The following is a 26,120-nucleotide window of genomic DNA, read 5'->3' on the forward strand; positions in this document are numbered from 1 at the left end:
GTTGGCTAGACTGTGTGCAATTCAGAGGCATATCTCTGGTCTCAAAAAAGCTCAGGACACAGAAGAGGTCAATAAAGGAAAAGACACACAGCGACGATGAGAACACACACCGAGTGCCTGAGTCCTTGAATCAGATCTTTCCATCTTATTTCATCCTGGAATCTTTTGCTTTTTGGGACTTATCTAGAATCTGTGATTTTGACACTTTAGTGTTAATAGATTTTCAACAACTGCACACCAATTAAGTGATTGGACCACCCAAGACAGATGTTAGCACCGTGAGAAAATGGACCATAAGGAGCACCAGGTGAGTTTACAATGCAAACCCTCCACTGGATCCATTCCTTGAAAATGAGATATAAATAAACAGGAAGCCCTCAAATATTTTATGACACCAACAAGTATCCTTAAATAAACACTCTTTCTTATAGTCCTGGGCATTTACGACACTACAGCTGGTAGTGGAATGTATTCGTCATGTAGTTCAACAGAAAGGCAACAGGATAAAAACCATCAGCTGAACAACTGAATCCACAACAAAAAGAAACACAATCAATAAAATTCCCACCCACTGTTCCTTTTGATATGAGGCAGACGAGGATTTTGAATAAATCTGACTACAACAGAGGAAGCAAAATGTATTTACTACAAATCCAAATGGTTAGTGATTGTTAATGTTACCATGCTGAAACGACTCCAAAAGGGCACACCGTATCCATGACAAGAAGGGTTTCCTGTTGCTACCTGAGAGCGACAAGATGAGACTAGTAGTTTTACTAGATTTATTACGGTTTATTACGCTCAGCCGTACACCGATTACATTACTTGCCCACCGTGGCACTGTTGTTTTGCTTTTTATAGAGATATAAAAAACATTTTGTTCAATTGGACAACAGACACTACAGTTAAAAACTGAAAGCATCTGCTCTGCTCAATACAGCACGAGCTGCAGATTTCACTTATTAAGTGACAAGTATAGGAGAAATTAGATGACTGACAAGGCTATTGGCAGAGGATTTGGTGCATAACAGATCCTGAGCATCACTTACAAATATGTCATCTTGTACCAATGTAAAGTCAGTACCACTGCTTCCTATACACATAGGAACATACACATACACTTGTGACAGCAAACTCGAATTCAAAAACGATTTCTCAATACCCCACATATAGATAGCGGCTCCCTGATGTCCGCAAGTTATAGGCCCATATTCAGAGTGTATTCATAGCAAAATCATATTCATTGCTAAATCAAACGCGGAAGTGAAAAGCAGGTGCCCACTCATAAGCATCCCCCCTGTTATCTGTAATACAGATGTTGTTGCAAGTTTATAAATCCTGGTGAAAATTTCCTCACTGTGACATCCTTATGCAACAGTACAAATTAATATAAAATATTAAAATAAAAAATCTAGGTCAACCTCAGTCACCTGGTCACTTCATTAGAGTGAATAACCATCTCATAAATGTACAATTCGAAAGTCAAAAGCCACACAAGTCCTCAGTCACCTTCACTGTCATGGTAAATAGAGGGACAAACCTGTGATCCCATGGTTCTACAAGCTAGAAAAGGCAAAAAGAATGAAGAATTGACTAGAAAGACCAAAAGGGGTCTAATTACGTCTGCAAGGTCCAGCACGTGTTTATTTGATTCGTCTTTTAAAGGAAGTGCTTGATTAAATAAATAGAGGCCAGGAAGCGCATTTTAAATTCTCTTTAATGGAAGATGATGAAAAGGCCCACGGCTCGAGGCAGAGCGCACAAAACCCACCACGAGAGAAACCCAGGCCATCAATCTTGCTCTCGCTCTTGCTCATACGCACTTTACCTCTTAATGTTTTTCCCCAACTGCAATGCATTGAAGATCTGAACGCAGGCAAAGAGAGACTTTGAAATCGTCAGGTAAAAAAGGGATAAACTGTAGAGATTCCCGCCAGCCCATAATACCCTAAGCACGTAAAAGAGATTTAAAAAATAAAGCAGAACACCAAAGCAATATTTGTCTAGAAAGATGACACAGGGGGAGACATGAATAAAATGTGTGTGAGTGTGTGTACGCAGCTCCGCTGCTGAGACAAAGCCATTTACGATTACAGCAACACAAGGGCTGCCAAAGAAACAACGTTTTACCCTTCACAGAGGTGAGCGTTGAGCAAACTGCAGGTGACAGAAGCTTTGATACACAGATAAACAGCACTGAGGTTGTTCTTATAACCTTCCTCTCTCTCCAACACGAAAGATAAGCCAGCTGTGATGAGCTCTTACAAACGTGAAATCCTTCTGTCATGGACACATCTTGGCGGCTGACACACTTCATCATACTAACAGAAAGGGTTGTGTGTAGATTGCAATCCGTTCAAAAGTCAATACAGGGTTTATTTCCTTCACAGGGTATGAATTTCCTTCAAACTAAAGACAGACTGATAATCAGATTATTTTTTATTGATATTCATAAAAAATAGCTACAATCAACAGTATTCACAAGTAACTTATTTAATGTACTGTTTGGAGAAATACTTTTCTTTCTTTTTTAATTATTATTTAGCATCACTGAACATCAAAGATAACTTGTTACTCCTAATTAACAGTCTATTCAAATGTATTTATATAGAAAAATAATGCTGTTATAATCTCTTAAATGACCATCTAGTCACATTACAGTTTTCATTTGTGGTGAATATCTTTTTTAAATCTGATAATAATGCAGTGAAGACTATGCTAATTAGATGATAGATAGATAGATAGATAGATAGATAGATAGATAGATAGATAGATAGATAGATAGATAGATAGATAGATAGATAGATAGATAGATAGATAGATAGATGGATAGATTTTTCAATTAAAGAGAGATTGCACAGCAAGAATATGAGACAAAAAAGAGAAATGGTGAGAAATGGTGACAATGATTCAAAACCATTATTCTCTAATTAAACTCATTTGACATTGGAGCTCTGTCTTTCTCTCTTGCTCTCGTACACACACACCCACACCCACACCCACACACACACACTATCTAATAAATTCTCTGGAAGTAAAAAATTGTGCCATGATTTCAATGTATGAAATATCTCAACCTCCTTTCAAAGAATCCATTATCAGACACAATATCAGAAACGGCAAATCAATTTGACAGCACAGGAAGCGAAGTCAACTTTTAAAGACACTGTAAGAATGAAAAAGACAAAGAGAGAAGTTAGAAAGTCAGACACAAACCCCACAGAGAAGACAAATGACAGCTGAGCTCATAGACACATCAGAAAGGTCGAACCATTAAGAGCCTCTACCAGCATAGAAGCACCCAAACAAGGTCAGCTCATCAGCGGGGGTCTGCGTTTCTATAAAAATCAACAAAGCCACCAGGGTCTTGAGCAGAGTCTTCATGAAGCTCTCAGAGAGAGATAGACTGAAGGGCAGTTAACACTGAGAAGGACAAACACATTCAGACAGCACAGCAAGACAAACTGGATAATCTCTCCTAGAGGAAGTAAATTGCTGCATTTTCATTGCAAGGTCTAATGACAAGATCCAGTGTTTTGTCATTTGTTTGTGCCGCTATGCGATACAGCCATCACAATTAATATTATCAAAGAGACGACTCTCATAGCCACTCAGGAGTCATGTGACATTACACACAGTGTGTGAAAAGCCTTGCTTTTGATCGGTCAACCGGAGTTCCAAGAGTGATGATTTATTACAACAGTCTTTTCATTGTTTGTATCCCTCTAGCCTACTTGTCTGTGTTTGTGCCATTCTAGACAGGCTCACCGCCAGTGGGTTAGTGGTTAGTGCAGTCAGCACTGTTACTTAAGTGAGTCATTTGAATCATTCACTCAACTAGTTTGTTCAAATATACCGATTAAAGAACAAAATATATGACTTGACTATCACTGAATTATTTAGTCAACCAATTCATTCAAAAAACACAGAATCATTGAAAAAAAAACACCTCTGCCATTGATTCTGTTTGGAACCATTTTTACTGGCAAAGAAAAAAATAGACAATGTAACCGGCAATGTTGCGCCTACTTAGTATTATCTTCCTGTTTACTGATATTGTAAAAGCAATATCAAACTCACAATTGTGCTCTTGGATTTTATAGGATCTTTAACTCCATTGACGGAAATTTTCAGCTTTTCGTGTTTTCAGTTATACGGTAGGGGGCGCTATTACACATCTTCTGAAAGAGTACTGAATCTCCGGATCAAAACACAGGTGAAGAAGAAGCAGAAACAAGTGATGACATTGCTGCGTCCCAATTCGCATACTATCCGTCCTAAATAGTATTCGAAAATAGAATTAGTACGTCCCAAATCGTAGTATGTTGAAATGAGTGTTCCAAAGATACCCGGATGGTCTACTATTTCCGGTCAGAATCCGAAGTGCAGATCGATGCACACTCTAACGGCTAATATTGCCCACAACCCATCGCGCGTTGGACGAGGATTCGGTTAGAACTACAAACACGAGTGAAAAGTGTTAAAAAAAACTACAGACATGGACTGGCGAGTCCGGCGGTTATGTAGAGAGGTTTAGATAAAGAGGTTTGAGTGATTAATTATCAGTATCTAACCTGACGAAAATGTATTTATTCAACGTTGTCTAAATTATATTGCATCTGCAGCAGCATTGTGAACTTTTGTAAATATATGTTTAGCCATTACCTTTTAAATGCATCATTATATTCAAATTGCAAACAAATGAGGAGAGTCTCCGCATGAAAGACCCACGACTGGCAGATGAACATGCTCTCCGAAACGGTAGGAAATAAAATTAGATTGAATGGAGGATTTTAACTGTGACAAGATGATTGACAGGGCAGTTTACGGTGACAGGATGCACGCGACAGATCTGGCCGTTAAAGATGACGTGATAGTATGTCCCAAAGCGTGCCTACTCTTTTGCTACACACTCAAAAGTATGTACTTTTTCTTCACAAAAAGAGTACATACTTTTAGGTCGTAGTATAAGTAGGCGAATTGGGACGCAGCACATATGTTAATCAGATGCATATGTAAAATAACGCCATCATCAACATTAAACGGCATATAAATCAAAACTGCCTAATGTTACTGAATGAAATGTCGACCCAGGACGAGGTATAGGACAGTGAAGCTTTGGGGGTGTTGATGGACTCGATCTACTCCATCTATGTTTTGGTCATCGTTCTGAATCCAATCTGGATGTAGTCTTTGACAAAAATGTGATTTTCTCAGCTTTCTGACAAAACGCAATTTGTTTTGCTCAAAATGTTGATTTTTTTTAATGAAACTTACCCACATTCTAGTGTTGATAAAAAAAGAAACTAAGTAGAATAAAACGGGTATTTTTTGTTGTTGTTTTTGCCTGTTTAAAAGCCGTCTATGTTCTTTGTTTAGATATATTGATGTTCAGATATTCATGCGACAAAATTTTCTGGGGGCCATTAAACTTTTGTGAAAATGATCAAAAATGGTGGAGGTGGCGGGGGAAAGAGTTAAGATAAATACTGAACAACCTACACAGTACAATGACATGTGATGTTTTTAAAGTTATGGATGTAGCACACACATTTTCAAGGCTGTTTCCCATTTCAGGGGGGCTCTTTATATGAGATGTCAGGAGCTCCAGATCTCCAAGGGCAAATGTAGCCACATTTGAGGCCACGTCAGCTTACACTATCATACCTTACTTCAAACATGTTGACTTTCTGCAGTCAGGAAGCATGCCAGCGGATTAACGCCGTGCAAAGCTCACACCGTTTTGATGCCAGCAAGGTGGATTACATTATGCTTTCATAAAAAAAGACAATGAGCAAAATGTGTTTAAAAATCACGTCAGATTTCATGGGGATTCCGCAATTAGGATCACGACTTGGTGGAGAAGACCAAAGGGCAAGTTTCCTCAACCGTTTGATACGTGGAGCTCCAAAACATTCTTCATTGATTTTCTATTTGACATAAATGTCATCATAGGAACAATTCTGTGAAACATCAGTTCATATTTATGGGCTGTTAGTCAATATGTCGAGTTTAGTAGTTCACCGTCTTCCAATTGTTAACCAAAGATTTAGTTTCGGTCCAAATTTCCACCATTGTAAGGCAGAAGTGGACTTTTTCTTTTTCTTTTGAATGGAGGTTGTGAAGAATACGAGCACAGCCTGATCCATAGGTTCTCTTCAAGTCTTGGGAACTAATTTTCAACCCATGTTTTCTGACATTTTTCTGTGTAGTTCAGGCTACATAATCTGTGCTCCTTTATACTTTTCTTGCGCTGATATGGTGTAGACCTTTACTGTGCGAGAGACACTTTGAGATAATTATTCAAACGCACACACAGTGCAGACTGGCCATTCATTGTGCTGTTATTCTCTTTGTCCTTGGCTGGGAGTTCACTAGGCCATTGTGTCAGACACATCTAAATATAGGTCTGCCGGTATGAAACCAGCAGCCGCCTGGGGCTATTAAACAACATTACCTCAGTCATCAAACCCCTGCGGGAAACCTATCATGACAGCACCAGAGACTGCAGCTCCACTCGTTTAAATACCCATGCAGCGTCTTCTAGAAACACTAAGAGCTTTTTATGAGGGCAGCAGGGCTGGATGACTATTTTTAGGAAATGGATGGTAACTGGAATTCCTTTTGCAATTGTGTATATCTTCTAGAGCCTTGTGAATATCTTCACGGATCACTGGGGGAAGGACAAAATCGCAACTTTAAGGAATAGTTTACCAAAATGAAATGAGTCACCCCCATGTTCCTTCAAACCCATATGACCTCACTCTTTCATGGAGCAAAAAAACAAATGGTTCCTACTTAGCGAGTGAAGTTCCATATCATTCCACTGGTTCCCATGTGTTTTGTAACCTGAACTGTATGGAAAAGAGCAACGTGAGCTTTAAAGTCCCTGTGAACCGGAAGTTGCAACCGACTTTACTTCAGTGTTGTGCCGTATTTCCAAGTGAAACAGAATAGAGGGCAGGGTTTCATTTTAGCGCACCTCCTCTCCATACCTCGCTCGAGTCGTAGCACAACAAGCGTGCCGCACAAGTGCTGAAAAGTGAAGCCCTAGTTCATTATATGATGCTATAAAAATATGAATGTGACAATCGTGATTGACAGCTGTGATTGACAGCTTCTCTAAACGAAGTAGTCACTGAGACTTTTTTTTTTTTTGGGAGGAGATTGGAGCTTCAACTTTAATTTCTACATGTCAATAACTGTTTATTTCCCACAGTAAACTTTGTACTGACGATTTCTCTGGGAGTGAGGGCAGGAACTTGATATCACGGCTCCACTTCACGTTCACTACTGCGCAGAAGCAGGTCCCAAATTTGGGCAAGATGTCAGCTCCATATTAGGACTTTGGCGGCTTAACTTTTCACCAATGGAAGAGAGTGAAGGGGCGTCGTACATCTTTTTTTACAGTCTATGTAGCAGACTGACTGATGAAGGGAAGCGGTTAAGGATATTCAAGCCAAGTCGTCAAATTGACGTCATTAGAGAAGCAACGTCATTCCAGAACGGAAGCAAACTTTCTTTTGATTAAAGATTACTACCACAAACATTTTTTTTTTTGTGTATTAACTTGCACGGATTAATTGTTCACCACAAGATTAGTCGCCTTTGTCTTTTGGCTTGCTTAGTTGGGGAGACTTAATATTCAACAATATTATTGATCTGCCATTTTTTCCCCCACTGTCCGGGACTCTTTTTGGTCGAAACCCACCAGTTGAGAAGAACTGGTGCAGATCATTTAGGTGAAACAGTGCAGGAGAAACAGCAAGAGAGGGTTCTGGAAAAGTGTTTCCAATTCAGATAAACAACCAGAGTGCTAGAAAAAAACTTTGAGAAGCTTTGAGAAGGCCAGAAGATATCTCTTAAACTACTATATTCACTTGAGCTTCATCTACAGGGAACTCAAAACAGCATTTCTAGAAAAGTAAGGCATTATCCTAGGGTAGTCGGTCTCTGAAATCTCTGACTAATTTTGGACTGTAATGTCTCACCGGCAGGCTGGACGGGCGGTCCTGCTGTGTAAGGCCCATGTCATCGTGGTTTGGTTTCCCGGACTGGACCCTGTTGCCATATCCCTCCTGAAGAGTGTCCTGTGGAGAAAAACATAGAAACTGAGAAAGAGGGAAAGTCCTGCATAAAGTAGAAACATGCAGCAATTGAAGGGCTCAAACAGCCCAGAGAGTCTGTGTTGTGGTTCTATACACTAAAAGGCCTTTATTCACATGGAATAAGGTAATTAGACAGCTACAGACAGCGTGATGATGACGCCATCGCATAATTGTGCTTCATCCACAGACTCTGATTCACACGAGCAGAACGGCTGTTCATGCAGAAATGCTGAGGCATGTCTGACGGCTAAAAAGCAGACTGTGCACTGCTATCAACCATAAATTATGCAATCTGCATAAGGGGATCAAAAAAATACATTTAAGGAATAGTTCAGCCAAAAACGATTTGCTGGCCTATTTATGTTTGGCTGGATGTCCAGATAAAAGAACTGGATAATAGTTCTGCGAGACGTGATTCTACTGAACTGCAAGAAAGATATCAAAACTCGCTTCCTGACACAATCTTTATACATTTATAACATATTTACATTTGTATTACGTTTTAATGGTTAAATAATTGTTCTAATCTGTGGGGTACGTTTTTTAATGTTTTTGAATGAAGCCTCTTAAGGCCAATTTCAAAGCACGGACACGTTTGTTGGGTTTTGTCAGATCAGTGTGTTACCCTGCAGGCGGCTGTTGGTGTTGGTCGGGGTTTGTTTTCACCCGACTGAACATGTTTAACCAGTGTCTGTTGGGGCACTTTGAACATGACAGTTATTTTTCACAAAATTCTAAATTCCAACGGAATGTTTGTTGGTTTTTGTTGCCATTTGTCTGTGCGTGTGAATTGATCTTTATGCTCACCAAGGCTGGATTCATTAAAACAAAAATACTTTTAAATAACTTTAAATTAACTGTTTTCTATACAAGTAAATTTGAACATTGTCAGCAGCCATTACTCCAGTCTTTAGTGTCACATGATCCATTAGAAATTGTAATTGCTGATTTGGTGTTTAAGAATCATAATAATTAAAGTATAGTGTACATTATAAATATATTGTGGAAACCGTGCTTCATTTTTTTTCAGGTTTCTTTGATAAATAGAATGTTTAAAAAAAAGCGTCACTTTTGATCAATTTAATGCATACTTGCCAAATAAATCGGTAATGTATATTTTCACACATAGATATATATTAATATTTGTTATAATGTCAATCGATTACAAAAAAATAACTAATTAATTACACATTTTTTGTGTATATTTTTATATTGTAATACTTTCACATCGAATCTTCACTCAATCGGGTCAATCCGGTACCCACTGATAGACGGTTACTTTCAAACGCTTCCATTAGTATTTGTGTAAGAGATCTCTGAAGAACGTCAAAGGTTTCTTATTTACAACGTGCTTTTGCCGCATTGAGCACTGTAGCCTATTCACAGACATGTTTTACGTAGTCAGAATCGAGGTTAATAAGAGGTTCATTATGCAGGTGCTTAATGTTGTGAGATTCGCAATCATGAAACTGCAGACTCGTAGGAAGACCACAAGTGTTTAGGGTCCCATTTGGGATAGGGCATTTGTTAGTCAATTTCAACTGCAGAATTCACAACTAAATGTCACAACAACATAAAAAGAAACAAATAAAAATCTCCTTTTGTGTTCCCCAGAAGAAGAAAAAAAATCATACAGGTCTGAACCATCCATTTTTGGAAGCAATATACCAATAACACTGTGGGTATCAAGCCAAAAGAAAATAATTACAGCATCTTTTCTGTAAGTGGATACTTGACTTCCCTCAGCAAATACACTTCAGAAAAGGAAAACTGGAAAGAATTTTGAAAGTGTGGCCACTAAGTTGCCCTGCTGCAATTCACTCATGTATACAAACATCACCCAGAACTCCCTTCCGCTCACTTCATTCAACTGTGGGAAAAAACACTGGGCAAAAAAAAAAAAAGGAAAAAGAAGGGGGAATTCCCGAGCCAGACGGAGCTGTGTGTGTGTGTGTGTGTGTGTGTGTGTGTGTGTATTGACTCTGGGTCATGGCCAGGCCACACACACAGACGGCTGTTTACAGTTGGGCCATTACATCAGCGCTCAGGCATGTGCTGATTCAGAGCCGTAACAGCTGCTCCACTGCGATAACGGACAGAGAGACCTCCAATATTCACAGCAGAACAATGTGATACCTCTCGTGTGACACGCTTTTCCTCTCAGATACTCAAAATTCACTTTCACCATGCTGTGTAGGATTGTCAATACAAATACTGGGGAATTTTACTACACATGATATAACGATTTCAATATCACCGCAAAAATGAAACACTTTTATTAAAGTTAAATATTAATATATGTTAAAGTCCCCCTGTGGTGAAAATCAGGCTTTTAATGTTGTTCATGTGTCTATGTGGTACTATGTGTTTTTTCTCCTTAAAACTGCAGTGAACCAAAGACAGTCTCAAAAACGCGGTTTGAAATCGCTGGTGTTTCTGACGTCACAAACTACCTTGTAACCAATCAGGTCAACATGTGATCGTCAACGAGTGGATCTCTGAGCTGGTGTGAGTGAGTGGAGGCGGGGCTCATTTGCATATTCACAGAACCGCATATACTAAATAAGGCAAGAGTGTAGAGTTACATTCAAGCTATTTCAAGGCCTGAAAGGCCTTTTTTTAGGAAAAAACGTTTAAATATGTAATTTTGGTGATTAAAGATAAGTTAAGCGATAAAATTGACAACAGGGGGACTTTAAATTGCACTTTTTTTCAATTTTTTAAAAATTACGCTTAACTTACATCCGTTTGAAATGCGACAGTGCTAAATACAGGTGTAAACAAGGGTCCAAAATGTTATGAAATTTGTCCTTTCCTTTCTAATTAAACATCACAATGTATATTTTTTAAAAAAAGAAACAAACAAAAATGCATGAATGAATTGTTCACAGTAAGATCTATACCATTTGCTAACAAAATAGACGGTGAAAATTCATATCATGCTGACTATCCTCATTTAACATATTACAGTCTTTTATAGAAGAATGTATTTGCTTAATAAAAATATATGTAGTTTTTGTGGCTATTGAAGATTTTTTTCAACCACCTCTATTGCTTTTTATGGATATTTGATGGGCTTAAAAATATATATTTTTTTAAAAACATCAATGGAGTAGCTCCAATTGCCTGAGGAACGAGTTTAGAGGTCAATACGTTCTGATTCGAGTCAGAGCTCAATTTTATTTCTTCATTTTTTCCTGTTTTCTCTCAACCGAGGGGCCGTGCTGAAAGAGACGCGTTTACACAGGGTGTGTCTAGATGAAAACGCCGCTGTAAGAAGACAAATGCATCGGAGACTCGTAAAACTCAACATGTCCATGAAAACATCAAATCCATCTTTTTATGGTTTTTTGAGTCCCCTGTGCCTCTACGGTTTCAGCACAATGATTAACGGATCGTTCTTTGAGCTACAGATAAAACGAAAAACATCCCTTCAGTGTGATTAATGCCCTATTGTAATGGCTTGTCTGAAATTGCATCATGCCTGCAACAGTTTTGATGTTTAGTCGGCGCGTGAGGAACATAATGTCTCTTTAAAAGACGCCATGAAACCTAAATTGACAGCATTTACTTTCTTAATAAATGTCCCTCGTCTTATTTTGCCTGATTGATCAGTGCATGTTTCTGTGAAGAGAAGGAAAAAATATATATTTTTATAATCTTTCATTAAAACGTAATGGCTTTCTCACTACCAGAAATTGATTTTTCTGCTGATTGTCACCAAGTCCACACGGGCAGGGAACAATAAAATTAACCAATAATATCATAGTAAGACAATAGTGAGGCAATCAAATCTTAAACAGGTCTATTGTGAATGCTTTTTTCAGGTTGTCTTTAAAACACACACTCATCCTGAAATCATCGTGCCTTTTTTTTAATGGTATGGTCAGCAGATGAGACTGGGTCAGCTAGATGTACCTTTCATGGCCAGCACATGGTGCTAATTGACGATATACGCCACACAGAGGAGAACGTCAGGTTAGGGGTCATGAAGAGACCACTCTGAGAAGCTTTAATGAAAGCCAGCGCTTTGATTTAGCGGTTGATTTTAACCAGACCAAGGATGGGACTCTGGGGATGAGGAAAGCATGATCCCAAGCTAACATTAAACAGTCTTCAGGCCCTGATGATGAACCATCATTTGTAGAATATAACGCTGTGTCCTAATTCAAAGGCTACATTTTATTAGTGTAGTCACGATACTGGAATTTTCGATACGATACCTTGAAAAATATTGATATTCAATACCATTTTCGATACCGCAGGGGGAAAACTGCCATACAGATAATTTTTTATTATCTCATAATTTTTTGATAATTTGGGTAATTTTGTTGTAATAGCTTACAAACAACACAGGGAGGCTTTATTTGAATCACTGAACTACATTTACAAAAAAAGACAAGTAAAGAGTCAGTAATAAAATAAGAAGAAATAAACAAAATCGCAAACGATAGCACAAATAAATACAATAGAATAAAGACCCAAATTAAATAAACACGGCTTTAAGTTTTTCAGGTGAGGCATTCAGGAAAGAAATAGTACAGAAATTAAAGTAATCAAATGTAAAATAACACTGGATTTTTCATTGTAAAAATTATATCCAGATTAATGCTTACAATTAAAGTTACAAAAGTTGTTCAGTGAAGAGACTCGAGTGATTTGTCCTTTGATTAACATGACAGACAGCAGCAGGTTTATTAGACTGCTGTCACTTTAAGAGCTTATGCACAGATCCAATATACTGTTACACAACAACTATTGAAACTATTTACGTTACAAAACTGACTTTATTCACCTGAATACTCGGCAAGACGGACATTTTGACAATATGCATTGGAGGAAAAAAATCAATTTTGTACCCGCAAGCTGTTTGTGTGAGCGTGAAACCTGCGGGAATAACTACAATTATGCCTGATTAAAATTCACCTGAGGCACTTCCAGTGGCAAAGATGTTTTCCTATGCAAATTTTGTATCAAGCTCCGTGACGACCAAATAGCAAGCCTCCTGATTCAGCAGTATGGTTGGTTTGTTTGCTAGCTGGCAAAATAGCTTGGGATGTTTATTACATATTATATCGTCACTACTCCCGTATTTCATTCATGGTATTTTGTCAAGCCCAGTTCCGCTTTCTTTCAGCTGTGAAATTTTGATAAGCAATGGTCAATGTGACTGCAGCTTTAAAAGAATGTACTTTCCCGTCACCAGTGAATAACAGCGTAGTGCCTAATATTAGTATGCAAATTGAGACACAGCCAAGTTCCTAACAATTTGAAGTTGAAAGTTCTGCCTGAAGAAAAAGACCTGAAAATACAGTGGCTCTAAAAATCTGAGACCAAAGGGAAAATGTCTTTCATTCTTTTCTAATTTAAAAAAATAATAATTTAATTTACAAATTGTTTCTTTTAGCATAACAATTTGAGTGAAAAGCTGTCCCCTTTTTGCTTCAATGACAGCAGCACTCGAGTTCCCATGATCAGTGTCACAAATTTTCATAATAGAATACATTTCATCCTCATTTTAAGTAACTTTTCTTTGTTTAAAATGAAAATCCTAAAACTTTCTCAGACATTTGGAGGCCACTGTATCTCCCACTTGCTGCAGTTTTCATCCTCCCCACAATCTCTCCTGTCAGAGACACTGGAAGCAACGGCACAGAGGAAGAAAATGAAACCGTTTTTCTCAATCAGCCTCAGTGTCATATAAGAGAAAATGAAAATAATGCCTTTAAGGTCCAGGGAATAAACAGAGTGTGATAGCAATATGAGGCGCATGGCAGTGCTGTCCTCACTGATATTACACACACACCCGTGAGACATCCACTCAAGGCCAGTTTCTTTTACCGCTTTCTCCAAACTATTTGAGTGTGTGTGTGTGTGTGTGTGTGTGTGTGTGTGTGTGTGTGTGTGTGTGTGTGTGTGTGTGTGTGTGTGTGTGTGTGTGTGTGTGTGTGTGTGTTGCAGCCCGTTAAATACAAGCTGTGTGTTTCTCTAGATACTCAACTGTGTGTGAGAGAGAGAGAAAGAAAGAGAGAAAGAGGAGAGAGTGTGTGTGTGTATATAAAGGGGGTGGAGCTAACTGTTGTATTGTGATTTGGGGAAAATATAAACTGCATTGAAATTCTCATTACTATAATCCGGAAAAATCTCATTCTCATTATGATGTGAAAAAGCAATTTCATTGTTTATTTGCATACTTAACTGTCATGAAAATGATGTCCCAATTAAAAAAACTAGTCCTAAAACATAAGACTTCTTTTTCTTAATACAATTTTTTTTGTGGTAAAATATGACCTTCAAGAGATTCTACCAATGATATCAAAGGCTCAATGTAAATATTGGACACACAACTCAAAAGTTGATATCTTATTGGTTGGAGAGTTTTTTTTATTCAGGTGTTTTGCAACAACATCAACAAAAACATGATTTACAGCAAAATGTAGGGTTGCCACGATACCAAAATTCCAGTAGTCGGTACCAATACCTGTAAAATTTCACGGTTCTTGGTATTAATTTTGGTACCATAGCAAAAACTGTTGGAACTATTTTACTTAATATTATTTAACTATTTGAAATAAAAATAACAATTAAATTTAATGAGTTAATCATTTATGATGAATCATTTATTAAACAGCATGTAGCCTTTAAAATGTTTATAAGTAAACATTATTTATAAAAAGATCAAGTTAAAATTGTTTAATAAAATAACGGACAAAGAAACACATGCATATTACATAATAAGAATAAGTGGCAGATCTCTCCCGCTCTTATTAAAAAAGCTGTCAGACTGCACAATGAATCTCTTATTTACATCATATTTACACTTTATTGGAAATAATGAAGGATTGCACAACTCCAAAGCACGTGGTGAAAGAAAACTCGGTGTTGAGCGGATTCTGACTAACTTAAACACGTCTGTTTGGCCATTGCATTCACGCGCTCAACAGAAATGTCTGTGATTGGCTACAATGATAAACGCTTTTAAAAAAAACACATTGTAAATAGAAATCTTTGATGCTCTTTACAGAGCGCTTACACAGATATACACAGGAGCATTTGAAAGCAGGGTACCCGGCACTCGGTACTACAGAAATGCTGGTATCGTCAGATTTTTAACATTTCAGTACTGACTAAGTACCAAAGTACTTTTGACTTCATTTCGAAAAGGCAGTGGCTATTTCCACTAAATGAAAATAGCGATGGATTCTATAAACACTATGTAAAAACAGTAGTATTTTCTTTGCAATAAGTGCAATTAGTAGTAAGATGCTATTTATACTTATAAATAGGGGCAGACACTATATGCACCTCAAAGTTGTTGTACATTAAACGGTATGCAATAATAACATAATAATAAATATAAGAGTGTAAATGATAATATTTATCACAATTATTGAATGGATGCCTCCTTATTGGGACAATAAAGCCCTCTGTACACCTAACACTTAGTCGTTAATTAAACATTAGACTTTTCGCATATTTTCTTCATTTTTATTGAAAATAAATGCCTTTCTGATCTGATATGTGATGGGAAAAGGGAGTGGAGTGAGTTCGGCAAAAGGCAGATATCTATCAAAACTTTCTGCCACGCATCTTACCCCAACACTATCGCTATTGTATAACGTCTTCCGTAATTTTGTCTGTCCCATCCAGATGTCGGTGAGTGGAGTTAGTGTAAATAGCCTCTGCCAACAAGGCGGGCTATCTGCACTTAGTGTAAATAGGCAAAAATATATGTAGCAAAAATCCAAATTAAAACAAGGAGAGAACAAGGACCCTTTAGTAGCCATGTAGTAGTGTAAATGCGTACCTGTTGTGTTGGAGGGCGCTGCTGCATGTAGGGGGGTTGCGAGGGGGCCGCGGACTGCTGTTGTGGAGGACTGAAGTACGGGGGCTGCCCCTGCTGACAGTAGCCGCCCATCCCCTGTGGCCCGTACTGAGCAGGCATCTGGACACAAACATGAGAGTCAGCACGCGTTCACAGACCAACCATCTCAAAACCTTCTCAAGTGCTTCACAAGGCATGTCACGGCAGGGAGGACGATTATTATTCATCTCTCAAGCATTTTAAATGGTGATCCGCCCCGGAACATTAACCGACTACTTTACAATGCTAATCCGTTCTGAAATTTCTGCGTCTGGGGCGTGACGTCTCAAGTCAGGAGTTAATGATTCTCAAACTGCTGGAACGGGCTGTGTTTTGGATCGACAGCCATATTTGTTAACAGGTGTGACTCTCAAATTGCCCTTTACTACATGCAGAACAGGAGACACCTGCATGAACAGAAGGTCTCGATAATATAGCTTACAAAAAAAAAACATATTTTGTGCTTTTTGGTGATATTCAACATATCGCTCAATTTCTAAATTGGTGGTGGCGGTGTGTGTGTTTGTGTGTGTGTGTTGGTAATACTCCAAATAATCCTTCTTAGTCAAGGGAAAAAAGGTAATTGACAAACATTTTTGTGGTTGTGCTTCTTTGGCATTGCGCTCTCACAGTAATTTACCCTGTTTAGTAAATCTGGCCCTACCAGAATAATTTTACAGTTTTACTATTTTTTCATTAGTATTATTATTATTATGAAAGTAAAAAATTTGTTATTTTATAATAATATTATTATTGCACTTTATTTCATATTTTGTTTATTATTTTTTATTATAAATCACAACAAAATTCATATTTAAAATTTAATTGAATTGTGTCTATTAGGAATTGTATTTTTTTTTTGACATGTCCTGCTCTTTTTTTGCTGTCAGATATTCGGTCAAAAACTCTCTGGATCTACCAATTGTGATTTTTTTCCACCGAAACACTTAACAGGTGTTATGTTTTGCTTTCCGACCACACTATGCTGCTATTTTCTGTCATTTTTCAGCCTGAGAGAGGTTGACAGATACAGCATTAGTGACTGACAGCAAATAATATGCCACTAAGTGCTCACATCAGGCAACAGACAACTAGTTGTCCACAGCATTGATACACCCCATATAAACCAAACATGCTCTCAAAATTCAGTTGCGAGTCCTGTAACATAAATAATAATAATAGAAGATAATAAAATATTAAAATAATAAAAATATTAAAATAATAATAATAATAATAATAATAATAGATTAAAATAAATGATAATCGATAATGAAAATAATAAACCAATTTTACAGTTGATAGTTTCATGTCCATAATGGGTTAAATAATGGATTAAAATTAATTAAATTATATTTAAATTTTTTGGATTTTCCTCAGATTAATCGACTAATCAAAGAAATAGTCGACAGATTAATCGATTATCAAAATAATCGTTTGTTGTGGACCTAGTTGTGAGTCACTTTGGTTATAGAATGCGGTCAGTCTCTTTTAAAACCGAACTGTGGATGAACACAACACCCCCCCAAACAGGACCGACAACCGTTTTCTGCTGCAGTGAGGGATGATGGGAGACATCTGATCACCGAGAGTCCCCGTGGGTGTGTTAGTGCTTTAGTAATCCACAACTGTTCCCCCTCCTTTGATTCATGACAAGCTGTTATTGTGACGCTATTATGTAAGAGTTTTTCAAGGCAACAGCTGCTATTGGCACGCTGTCCTCCCATCTGAGCCCCCCGTTACCCGCTCCCTTCATCCGCTGTAATTCTCATTTGTCATTCATACCAAACAGAAAACAAATCCACGAACCATGATAATGTGTTTTTCCCACTCATCTCTCTAATACATGCAAAAGTATGTCAGCGATGGTACGTGCACATACACTCACGAGGCTCGGATGGGAATTGCGTTGAGAGCCGTGTTCTCCGAGCTTCTTTAATGAGGGAACGGAAGTCAAGCAAGGACAAACCCTAATCTAGACTGCAAAAATAATTTTCTCAATCAAGTTTTCTTTTCTTTTTTTTGGTCTCATTTTCCATTAGAAAGTAAGTTGAAGCCATAGCCTTGTGGCCAGCAATACCTCGGGTGACCCGAGTTTGAGACCCGGATTGAGATCCTTTCCTGATCCTGATCCCCTTTCTCTTCTCCCGTTGCTTTCTTCTCTCTCGTCACATTCAGTGTGCAATAAAGCGGAAAAAAAGCCACAAAAAAACTATATAATATTATATATTATAATATTCTAGGGATGCACCGGTATGACCATTTCTGAACATGAATATAAATCTTTATATTTGAAAGCCGATAACCGATATATTGGCCGATAAATCTGAATCAAAATTTTTCAAAATCAATTTTGAGAGCCTGATTACAAAAAAAAGTCTCACAATTAAAAGCCGTGTAGCCTATATGACAGCCTTGCACTGCACATGTTGTACTTAACTGTATTTTCCTTTATTTAAGTGATTCCAATCATATTTCAAGCCAACCCATCAGTGCGCATCGGAAGTGTCTCAGCTGAAGGAAATAATCCATTATTTATCGGCCTTAATATATCAGCCATATTTTCTTATTGGGCCGATAACATCAAAAGTGAACAATTATCGGTTGATACCGATATGATGGCCGATATATTGTTCATCCCTATTACATTCAATATTTGAATAAAAAAAATAAAAAATTATATATATATATATATATATATATATATATATATATACACACATTTTTTATAAATTTTTATATATATATATATATACAGTGGATAGCATAAGTGAACACACCCATGCTAAAGTTGACTAAAAAGAGGAATAAAAAAATCTTTTGGAAAAATCTTTTGGAAATTGATCTTAATGCCTTAATTAAAAAAATGAGGAAAAAATCCAACCTTTAAGGACACCAATATTCTTTGTGAATGAATAATATATCGTAAATAAATAAATCTTCTTCCTTAAAATACAGGTTGCATAAGTCAGGACACCCCTATGTTAAATTCCCATAGAGCCAGTTGTGGCCTTTAGGCCATGGTGTTATTTCAGTTAGGCTACTAGCTGGTATGATTTGCATTGAGAGATGATCTTATGGAAAGTGCCCCATAGCAATCTCTAGGTATGGTGAAGGGAATGTGATGATGTGGGGCTTTTTTAATTCCAAAGGTCAAGGGAACTTTATCAGGATGCATAGTATCCTGGATCCAAAAGTCAAGATGATTTTTTATTCCTCTTTTTAGTCAACTTTAGCATGCGTGTGTTGACTTATGGTGTCATCAAGCACTGTGTATATATATATATATATATATATATATATATATATATATATATACAAAATTTAGACAGCTTTTCTTTAGGATTTGTAACCGTCTGTGTCATTTGAGGGAAAAGTCCAAGGATAACAGCCAAGCATTTCCAGGCTTTCCATCACTGAAATAAAACAGCAGGATTTAACAGGACACTGCGGAATTGCTCCAAAATCCCACTAAGAGATTGTGTCAAAACACAAAGCACATTTAATCCGTTTCTCTGCCATGTACGGTGCTTGTCAGAAACGTGGACAGCAGGGCAGGTGAGTGTCGGTCAGATGGTCAGAGGCAGTGCCTCGTGGGGAAGATGGCTTCTGCTGATTGTGTTGTGATAGGACCTGTCCTCTTACAGAACTCTCAAAACGCCTGTCAGGACTAGCGGCGCCCTGCCACTCACCTGCTCCTCATCCACCTGAGCTCACACACGCTCATTAAACACACCTAACGCCATCATCATGCTCTGCTATGTCTGACTGTACAAAAGAGGAAAGGAGGGGGGTGGGGGTTCGGGCAGTCACAAACGATTATTTTGGTGAATAATCGAGTAATTGGTCGATTATTTTTGATGAAGAATCGGCATATTATTTTGATGAATAATAGAGTAACTAATTGACCGATTATTTTGATGAATAATCGAGTTAACCGATTTTGTGTGGTAATAAAAGTAAACATAAGCAAAGACCTAAGCCTTTCAAATGACATAAAATACATATATAATAACACTGAGGCAATAATACTCGGTTCAAATAAAGTATCAAAAGCAAGTAATCATATGTTTTTAGCGACACTGTTAAAATACATAATATTCATAATCTAAACAATCATTATTTACATTATGTATTGTAATAAGTCGCTCTGAGACGCACGGAAGTATCCTACACGCATGTAAATAAACCGCATATTAAACCAGCTGGGCAAATATGCCTTTGTGAATTCAAAATAACACAACTGTTTTATAGTATGATGTATTAAAAATGGTTTTAAAGCCTTAGAAACCACACCAATCTCTATGGAAACCTGATTTAAACAACTTCACAGTACAAATACATTTTTGTTATAAAATGAAAAGTCTAACATTTTAGCCTAATAAATGGTTATGTATAACAAAAACGGCAGAAAAAAATAATAATTTCAATGATTTTCAATTTCAATGTTAGAACAACAAATTTCAACCGAAAGGCGACGAGTTTGATACACAGTTCTTCATAAGTATGTTTGACATTGTCTCCATCTTCCTCTGCCTTAAAAAGGTGCTTTAAGCTTTGTCTTCTTCTATTTTTTGTACAGAAGATCAATATAAATAACACAGCAGGATTCCCCTGGTATCAGAACAGATGAACATCCAATTTCAGGTAGGGTTGTAAAAATAAAAAAAAATAAAAAAAAATAAAAAAAAATAAAAAAAACACCATCCTCCTGGTATATAAAAGTCATTACAGGGTCTCTTTTGGTCGAGAACGCCGACAACTAACAGCTGCACAAATGCATGGCGCACCTCTCGGGTTAGAGATTACCCCAAAACTCTCTCCTGTAATGATCTCATTATGTGCTGGCTGCATTCGGTGATGTCTTCCTTGATTAGTGCCTCTCCTACGTTCCTCCGTGCCAGGAGGAGATTGCTGATTCTGATCTTTCGTTCTAAAAAGGTCACGTCCGTACCCAAGGGCAATCACAGGAGGAAACTGCTCACGACTGCTGTCCTGCTGATCTTGTGTCAGTATAGCTGACCAAAGATCAGTGTAATGGATCTGGAGGTAATGAAAAGAAAGTGGCTGGGAGCAGTTTGTGTATCTCAGGTCCAAAAAGAGGCTCAAATACGAGAATCCAAACACTCGATTTCACGCATCGCTGTTTTCCCAATTTGTGTCAAAACAAGGAGGTATACAATAGCTGGAGAATATCTGTTAGCATCACCATTCATTTCAATGCCAGTTGCTAAGCTAGTGCTGTAGTTAATCTGTCAACATGTTAATAACTAGCTACCTGAATAATAGTACAAATTGATCACTTTCTTTATACAAATAATACTGAGTAAAAAACTTTATTGTACATGCGTAACTGCAATAACTAGGCCTAGAATTGCTACATTGCTATAGACTAGCAGTCATTAACATTGGTTAGTTAACAGGCTAGCGTGAGGCTAACGAACCCATGCTAACGGTAGTGGTTTAGGTTAAAAAGCTAGAAATGTCAGATTTAAATAAATACAAATTAAATCTTGTATTAAAGGGGTGGTTCAGGATTTTGGACATCGGACCTCATTTCCAAGTTAGCTTGGGTGTTATTTATCAGTGGAGACAGTTTTCAAAAATTTTCATCCAGTCCTTCCAGTTGCATAGTTCACCGGTACTAGGCTAGCGTGAGTCAACGGTATCTGCTAGCCTGCCATTAAAAATAGTTTTACCCACTCCACAGTACACCAAAATTGTAAACCAAAAATAAACCAAATTAATTATAACGCCATACTATCGATGTAAATGTCTGTTGAGAGAATAATGTTAGAAATAATCAAACTACCCTTTCATCGCATTGCAATAGTTATACTTTGTTCCCTGTATTTATTAGCACAATCTACAGCAGCGGCGGAGTGATATTAAGTTACCTAGGCAACCGAGAGAGCCGGTCCACATGACAATCACGTAAGTGTATTTACCTGCCGCTGACACTACAGAAGCAGAGTATATCACCATGTTGCCAATTCCTTCGTTTACAATCAAATGTTTCAATATTGTTGTTCAAGGCTACTACTAGCTAGCTAGACGTCCCGACTGTTAGTGTGCTTCTGTTCTGTGTTTTCTTTTTCGGCGCAGTACTACTAACCGGAGCAAAGTAAAATTCTGTCGCTGCTGAGAAACTAGTTCCTGAAAATGTAAAGCGATCAGTGAGATGCAAGAGTAGTTTGATTTCTAACATTATTCTCTCAACAGACATTTACATCGATAGTCTGGCGTTATAATTTATTTGCTTTTGGTGTACTGTAGAGTGGGTAAAACTGTTTTTAATGGAAGGCTAGCAGATACCGTTGACTCGCGCTAGCCTAGCACCAGCGAACTATGCAACTGGAAGGACTGGATGAAAATTTTTTTAAACTGTCTCCACTGATAAATAACACCCAGGCTAACTTGAAAATGCTCCGATGTCCAAAATCCTGAACCACCCCTTTAAGATTCAGATTGCAATCTCAAACCTTCAACAATAAATTATTTTGCCATGGCGTTACAGTTTCAGTGGCATGCCAAGCATTCACATCTGCGTTTACATGAAGTGTGTTTCTTGCTTAAGCCTTCACATTATGGCTAAAGTTAAACAAATGAAAAGATTAGGTTAGAGTAATACTTTAAAGACAACATGAAAAAGCATTCACAGTAATGGGGTAGAGAATTAAACATGTTTGGTTACAATACTACTGGTTTAATTCCCGTCATTTCAGAGGCAATGGTGCTGAACTTAACACAGTCCAGCTTTCCCGTCTAAATTTAGCAGGGCAGTCTGTACCCAGAATAGGACGGCCCGGCCCAGCCAGACTGCCTGCCAAGCTCTTCTGACAGACACGCGGCGCATTAGACTGTCAACATCTCTGCTACACTGGGAGTGCTGTCGCTCCACGCTGACAGGCACAACAGAGTCGTTCTTCTGCACCACACTCTGCGTTTCCCCTCGGGCCGTCACTATTCAGACCGTCGGCCTGTGGGACACTTCAGTTTCCTGTGGACTCAACAGCATGAAGAGCGCCGTTGCTATATCTTTTTGAGAACTATGAGTCAGTGTTGCTAATTCTGGTAGTTGAAGGTAGCTGTGCATTGAAAGTTATCGTAGAAGAATAGAACAGCCAGCTTGGGGAGAGTAAAAACAGTCTGGTATGGTAAAAAATGAGGTATTGCCACCAGACAAGAAAGCCTTCTAGGCCCATTTTTTTCCATCTTTTGTGCCGATTTTGAGAAAAGTATGTTGAATTCTGTGTTAAAAGGAGCTGTGATCTGAGACAGAATACAAATTATATTTAAAGATGATGATATTGATATTATTCCCATTCATTTCCTATTGCGGTCATTTTTGACCGCGACAAACACAAGTGACTTTTTACAACAATTTAGCTTTTTCAAATCAACTCGTACAATTTGTTTTTTTGAGGTCACATAGCGACTGCCGCAAAAGGCACAGAGTTTAATACTATTTCATTAAAAAAAAGATTTTTAAAATGAAATAAATATTTTAAGCTGTGGATTTTAAGTGAAACAAATCATATTAATTGGTTCCAGGTCAACAATCTCGAGTAGATGGAGCAGCTTCATTTTTTTTTTTTTTCGTTAAGTTTTTTTAAGTTAGCAACTTAATTTGTGTTAGTTACAAATGATTAAATTCCTCTAACTAATATTGTTTGTTAGTTAAACAATTTAATTAAAAGTTGTCCTAACTGTGTTACGGTATCATTTCCCCAAAAGAGAAAATTAACTGAATTATTACTTCCGGAAACCACCTGTTGCACTCTGTTTATTTGCTCTATTAGCGGCCAAACTGCCGTTAAACAAAAAAAAATATCTGTAGCCATTTGAAATTAAGAGACTCCTTTATGTGTGCAGATGTGACGTAATGATGCAAAGACATGCTCGAATTTTCCGCGGAAATCCACTAGTACCACTGGAATTACTAAATTATTACAAGCTTAACGTTTTGAATCGAGCTAAGGCAAGCAGATAGTTTTGAACACTGGCTGGTTATGTACTTGCTCAAAATTTATTTGGGATAATTTTTAACCCAAAAAAAGTTACAGACTGGAGCTTTAAAATATTATTTAATGCAGTTGTAATGTGTAAATGATTTAATTTGATTGGTAACAGCCCTGTGGTGTCTTTTTCTAATTTAATTTATTGATCCAATTTAAAAATTAAAATTAAAGATGAAGCATAATAGGATTAGAAGAAAAATGCCCACAGGTTAAATATCACACATTTGTAGATTTAAATATGTCAAAGCTGATAGAACACTGATAAGAATATGGTTTCAGAATGAATTATATTTACACCAAAAAAACAAGTATTTTTTCCAGACAAGCAACTTTTTTACTTGGACAAGTGAATGACCGATTTACTTGTCCAAAGGACAAGCACATGACAAGTCTTAATGTCGGGGGACACACTATAAGTGTAGTTTTTAAATTGTTAAATCTGTGGCACATTCAGTAGAATTCTCCACAGGCCTGGTTATAAGTGATTTATTGTGCATTTAAAAATAACAACAAAGACCCTTTTCACATAATTCGTTTCAACATTTCCTAATGCACAGAGCTCTACGGACTGAAGCACCAAACACATGACATTACGAGGGTGGTTCTATCAACCATGTAAAATAGCCTTTCCATGATGGTGTCTGCAAAGTTTTTCAAGCGGAAGTCAAACCTGCATGTGACAGTTGCATCTAAAAGGGACTTAACATTTTTACTGCAACACTGAAAATCATTAATTCTACCTGTTGCTGAGGGTACTGCATCCCTCCCATGCCAACTTGGCCACGCCCCTGCATTCCCATTGGGTATCGGTGAGGAGTGGGTGATCCGTATGGCTGTCCTGGATAAGATCCGCCCGGCTGAGAGTAAGGACTGTTGCCCATCCCGTACAGCTGTGAACGCTTCATGGCCATTGGGTCCATTGGTGACACCTGTTGAGAAGGGTGTCAACACTTTAGCATGAAGAACTGCAATAGTCATTTCCAACGTACGGTAGTCTATGTCACACATTTATATGACTATTATGCCTGAGCAGACTGAAATACAAATAGCAATCATAAGGTTGAGCAGTTCAGTAAATGGAGAGATTCAGGGCAACGTGCCATCGACTGATATGGGGGGCGGGGGGGTCAGGTTTTCTCTCAAGTGTCTCATCTTTGCCAGAAAGACTGAGAGCCATCCAAGCTAATCTTCTCATGCCACTGCCAAATTCAGGCCAATTGAAGCAGCACTTACAGAAAATGTGACCAATTTGAGAAAGCCTGGGAGGCCACTATAAATGAACATTTTGAGCGTCAGCAGTCATGCCAGAGTGCTGTGCTGTCACACACACACACACACACACACACACACACACACACACACACACACACACACACAATTTTCTCTGACTAGACAACTATATTGTCAAATTAGAGTTGCTCTAGTTTAGAGCAAAAGGAGTTTGTGCACCATTAGGCCATAGTGGAACATTCTTACTCAAGATGCAGTTTACGGCATCAATGACTACTATTTTACAACCATAAACTACTACAAGTCTACTATTTTATAACCATAAACCACTTTCTTCACTAATTTATTCTACATTTATGCACTAAAATCAAGTCCATCATTAAATCAGCAATTAAGCACAAGGTGATGCTATACTGTAAAAAATAAATAAAAAAACACAGCTAAATTACTTTGTTGGCATAATGTGCACAAAACAGTACAGCCCAGAGTGCTTTATTGCTTTATAAAAAGGTTACATAATACAAATATTAAGAACACAAATTCATAATTCCAATAGATTATAACTACTACATAACCAGTACTACTACTACTACTACTACTTACTACATAGTTTGCAACTAACACAAAACATTGGCTGACCTATTTTTTCTCACCACAGAAATTTGTACTTGTAAACTAACTGAGCTACCATAATAAACATTCAATATTTTGTAAAAAATTATAACCCAAAGATTTTGCTTGCACCATTCTTAACACACATTTTTTAGATTTAGTATTTTATTTAGTGTCTAGAATTTCAACTTCACAAGAATGGGAAATACTGCAAATAAATGATCATGAAATATAAAAATTGTAAATACGTACACAACCATTCAAACTTTAAGTCATTTTTTTTTACTT

At 37.6% G+C, this 26,120-nt stretch overlaps 1 protein-coding gene across 9 annotated transcripts in view; it reads right to left on the minus strand.

Annotated features, from left to right (window-relative positions):
* The window catches only part of arid1b (AT-rich interactive domain 1B), an 88,276-nt gene that overhangs the window by 53,807 nt on the left and 8,349 nt on the right, over positions 1-26,120 (minus strand). For all 9 annotated transcript variants that reach the window (XM_077220427.1, XM_077220433.1, XM_077220429.1 and 6 more), the window contains exons 2-4: positions 24,731-24,919; positions 15,916-16,053; positions 7,992-8,090 (exon numbers count right to left, since the gene is read on the minus strand). In XM_077220427.1, the coding sequence (XP_077076542.1) occupies positions 7,992-8,090; positions 15,916-16,053; positions 24,731-24,919 (426 nt within the window). The remainder of the gene's footprint in view (positions 1-7,991; positions 8,091-15,915; positions 16,054-24,730; positions 24,920-26,120) is intronic.

The sequence above is a fragment of the Siphateles boraxobius genome, unplaced genomic scaffold, assembly GCF_051911475.1.
Source record: "Siphateles boraxobius isolate OS27281-9 unplaced genomic scaffold, OSU_SipBor_1 8, whole genome shotgun sequence".
NCBI classification, from domain to species: domain Eukaryota; kingdom Metazoa; phylum Chordata; class Actinopteri; order Cypriniformes; family Leuciscidae; genus Siphateles; species Siphateles boraxobius.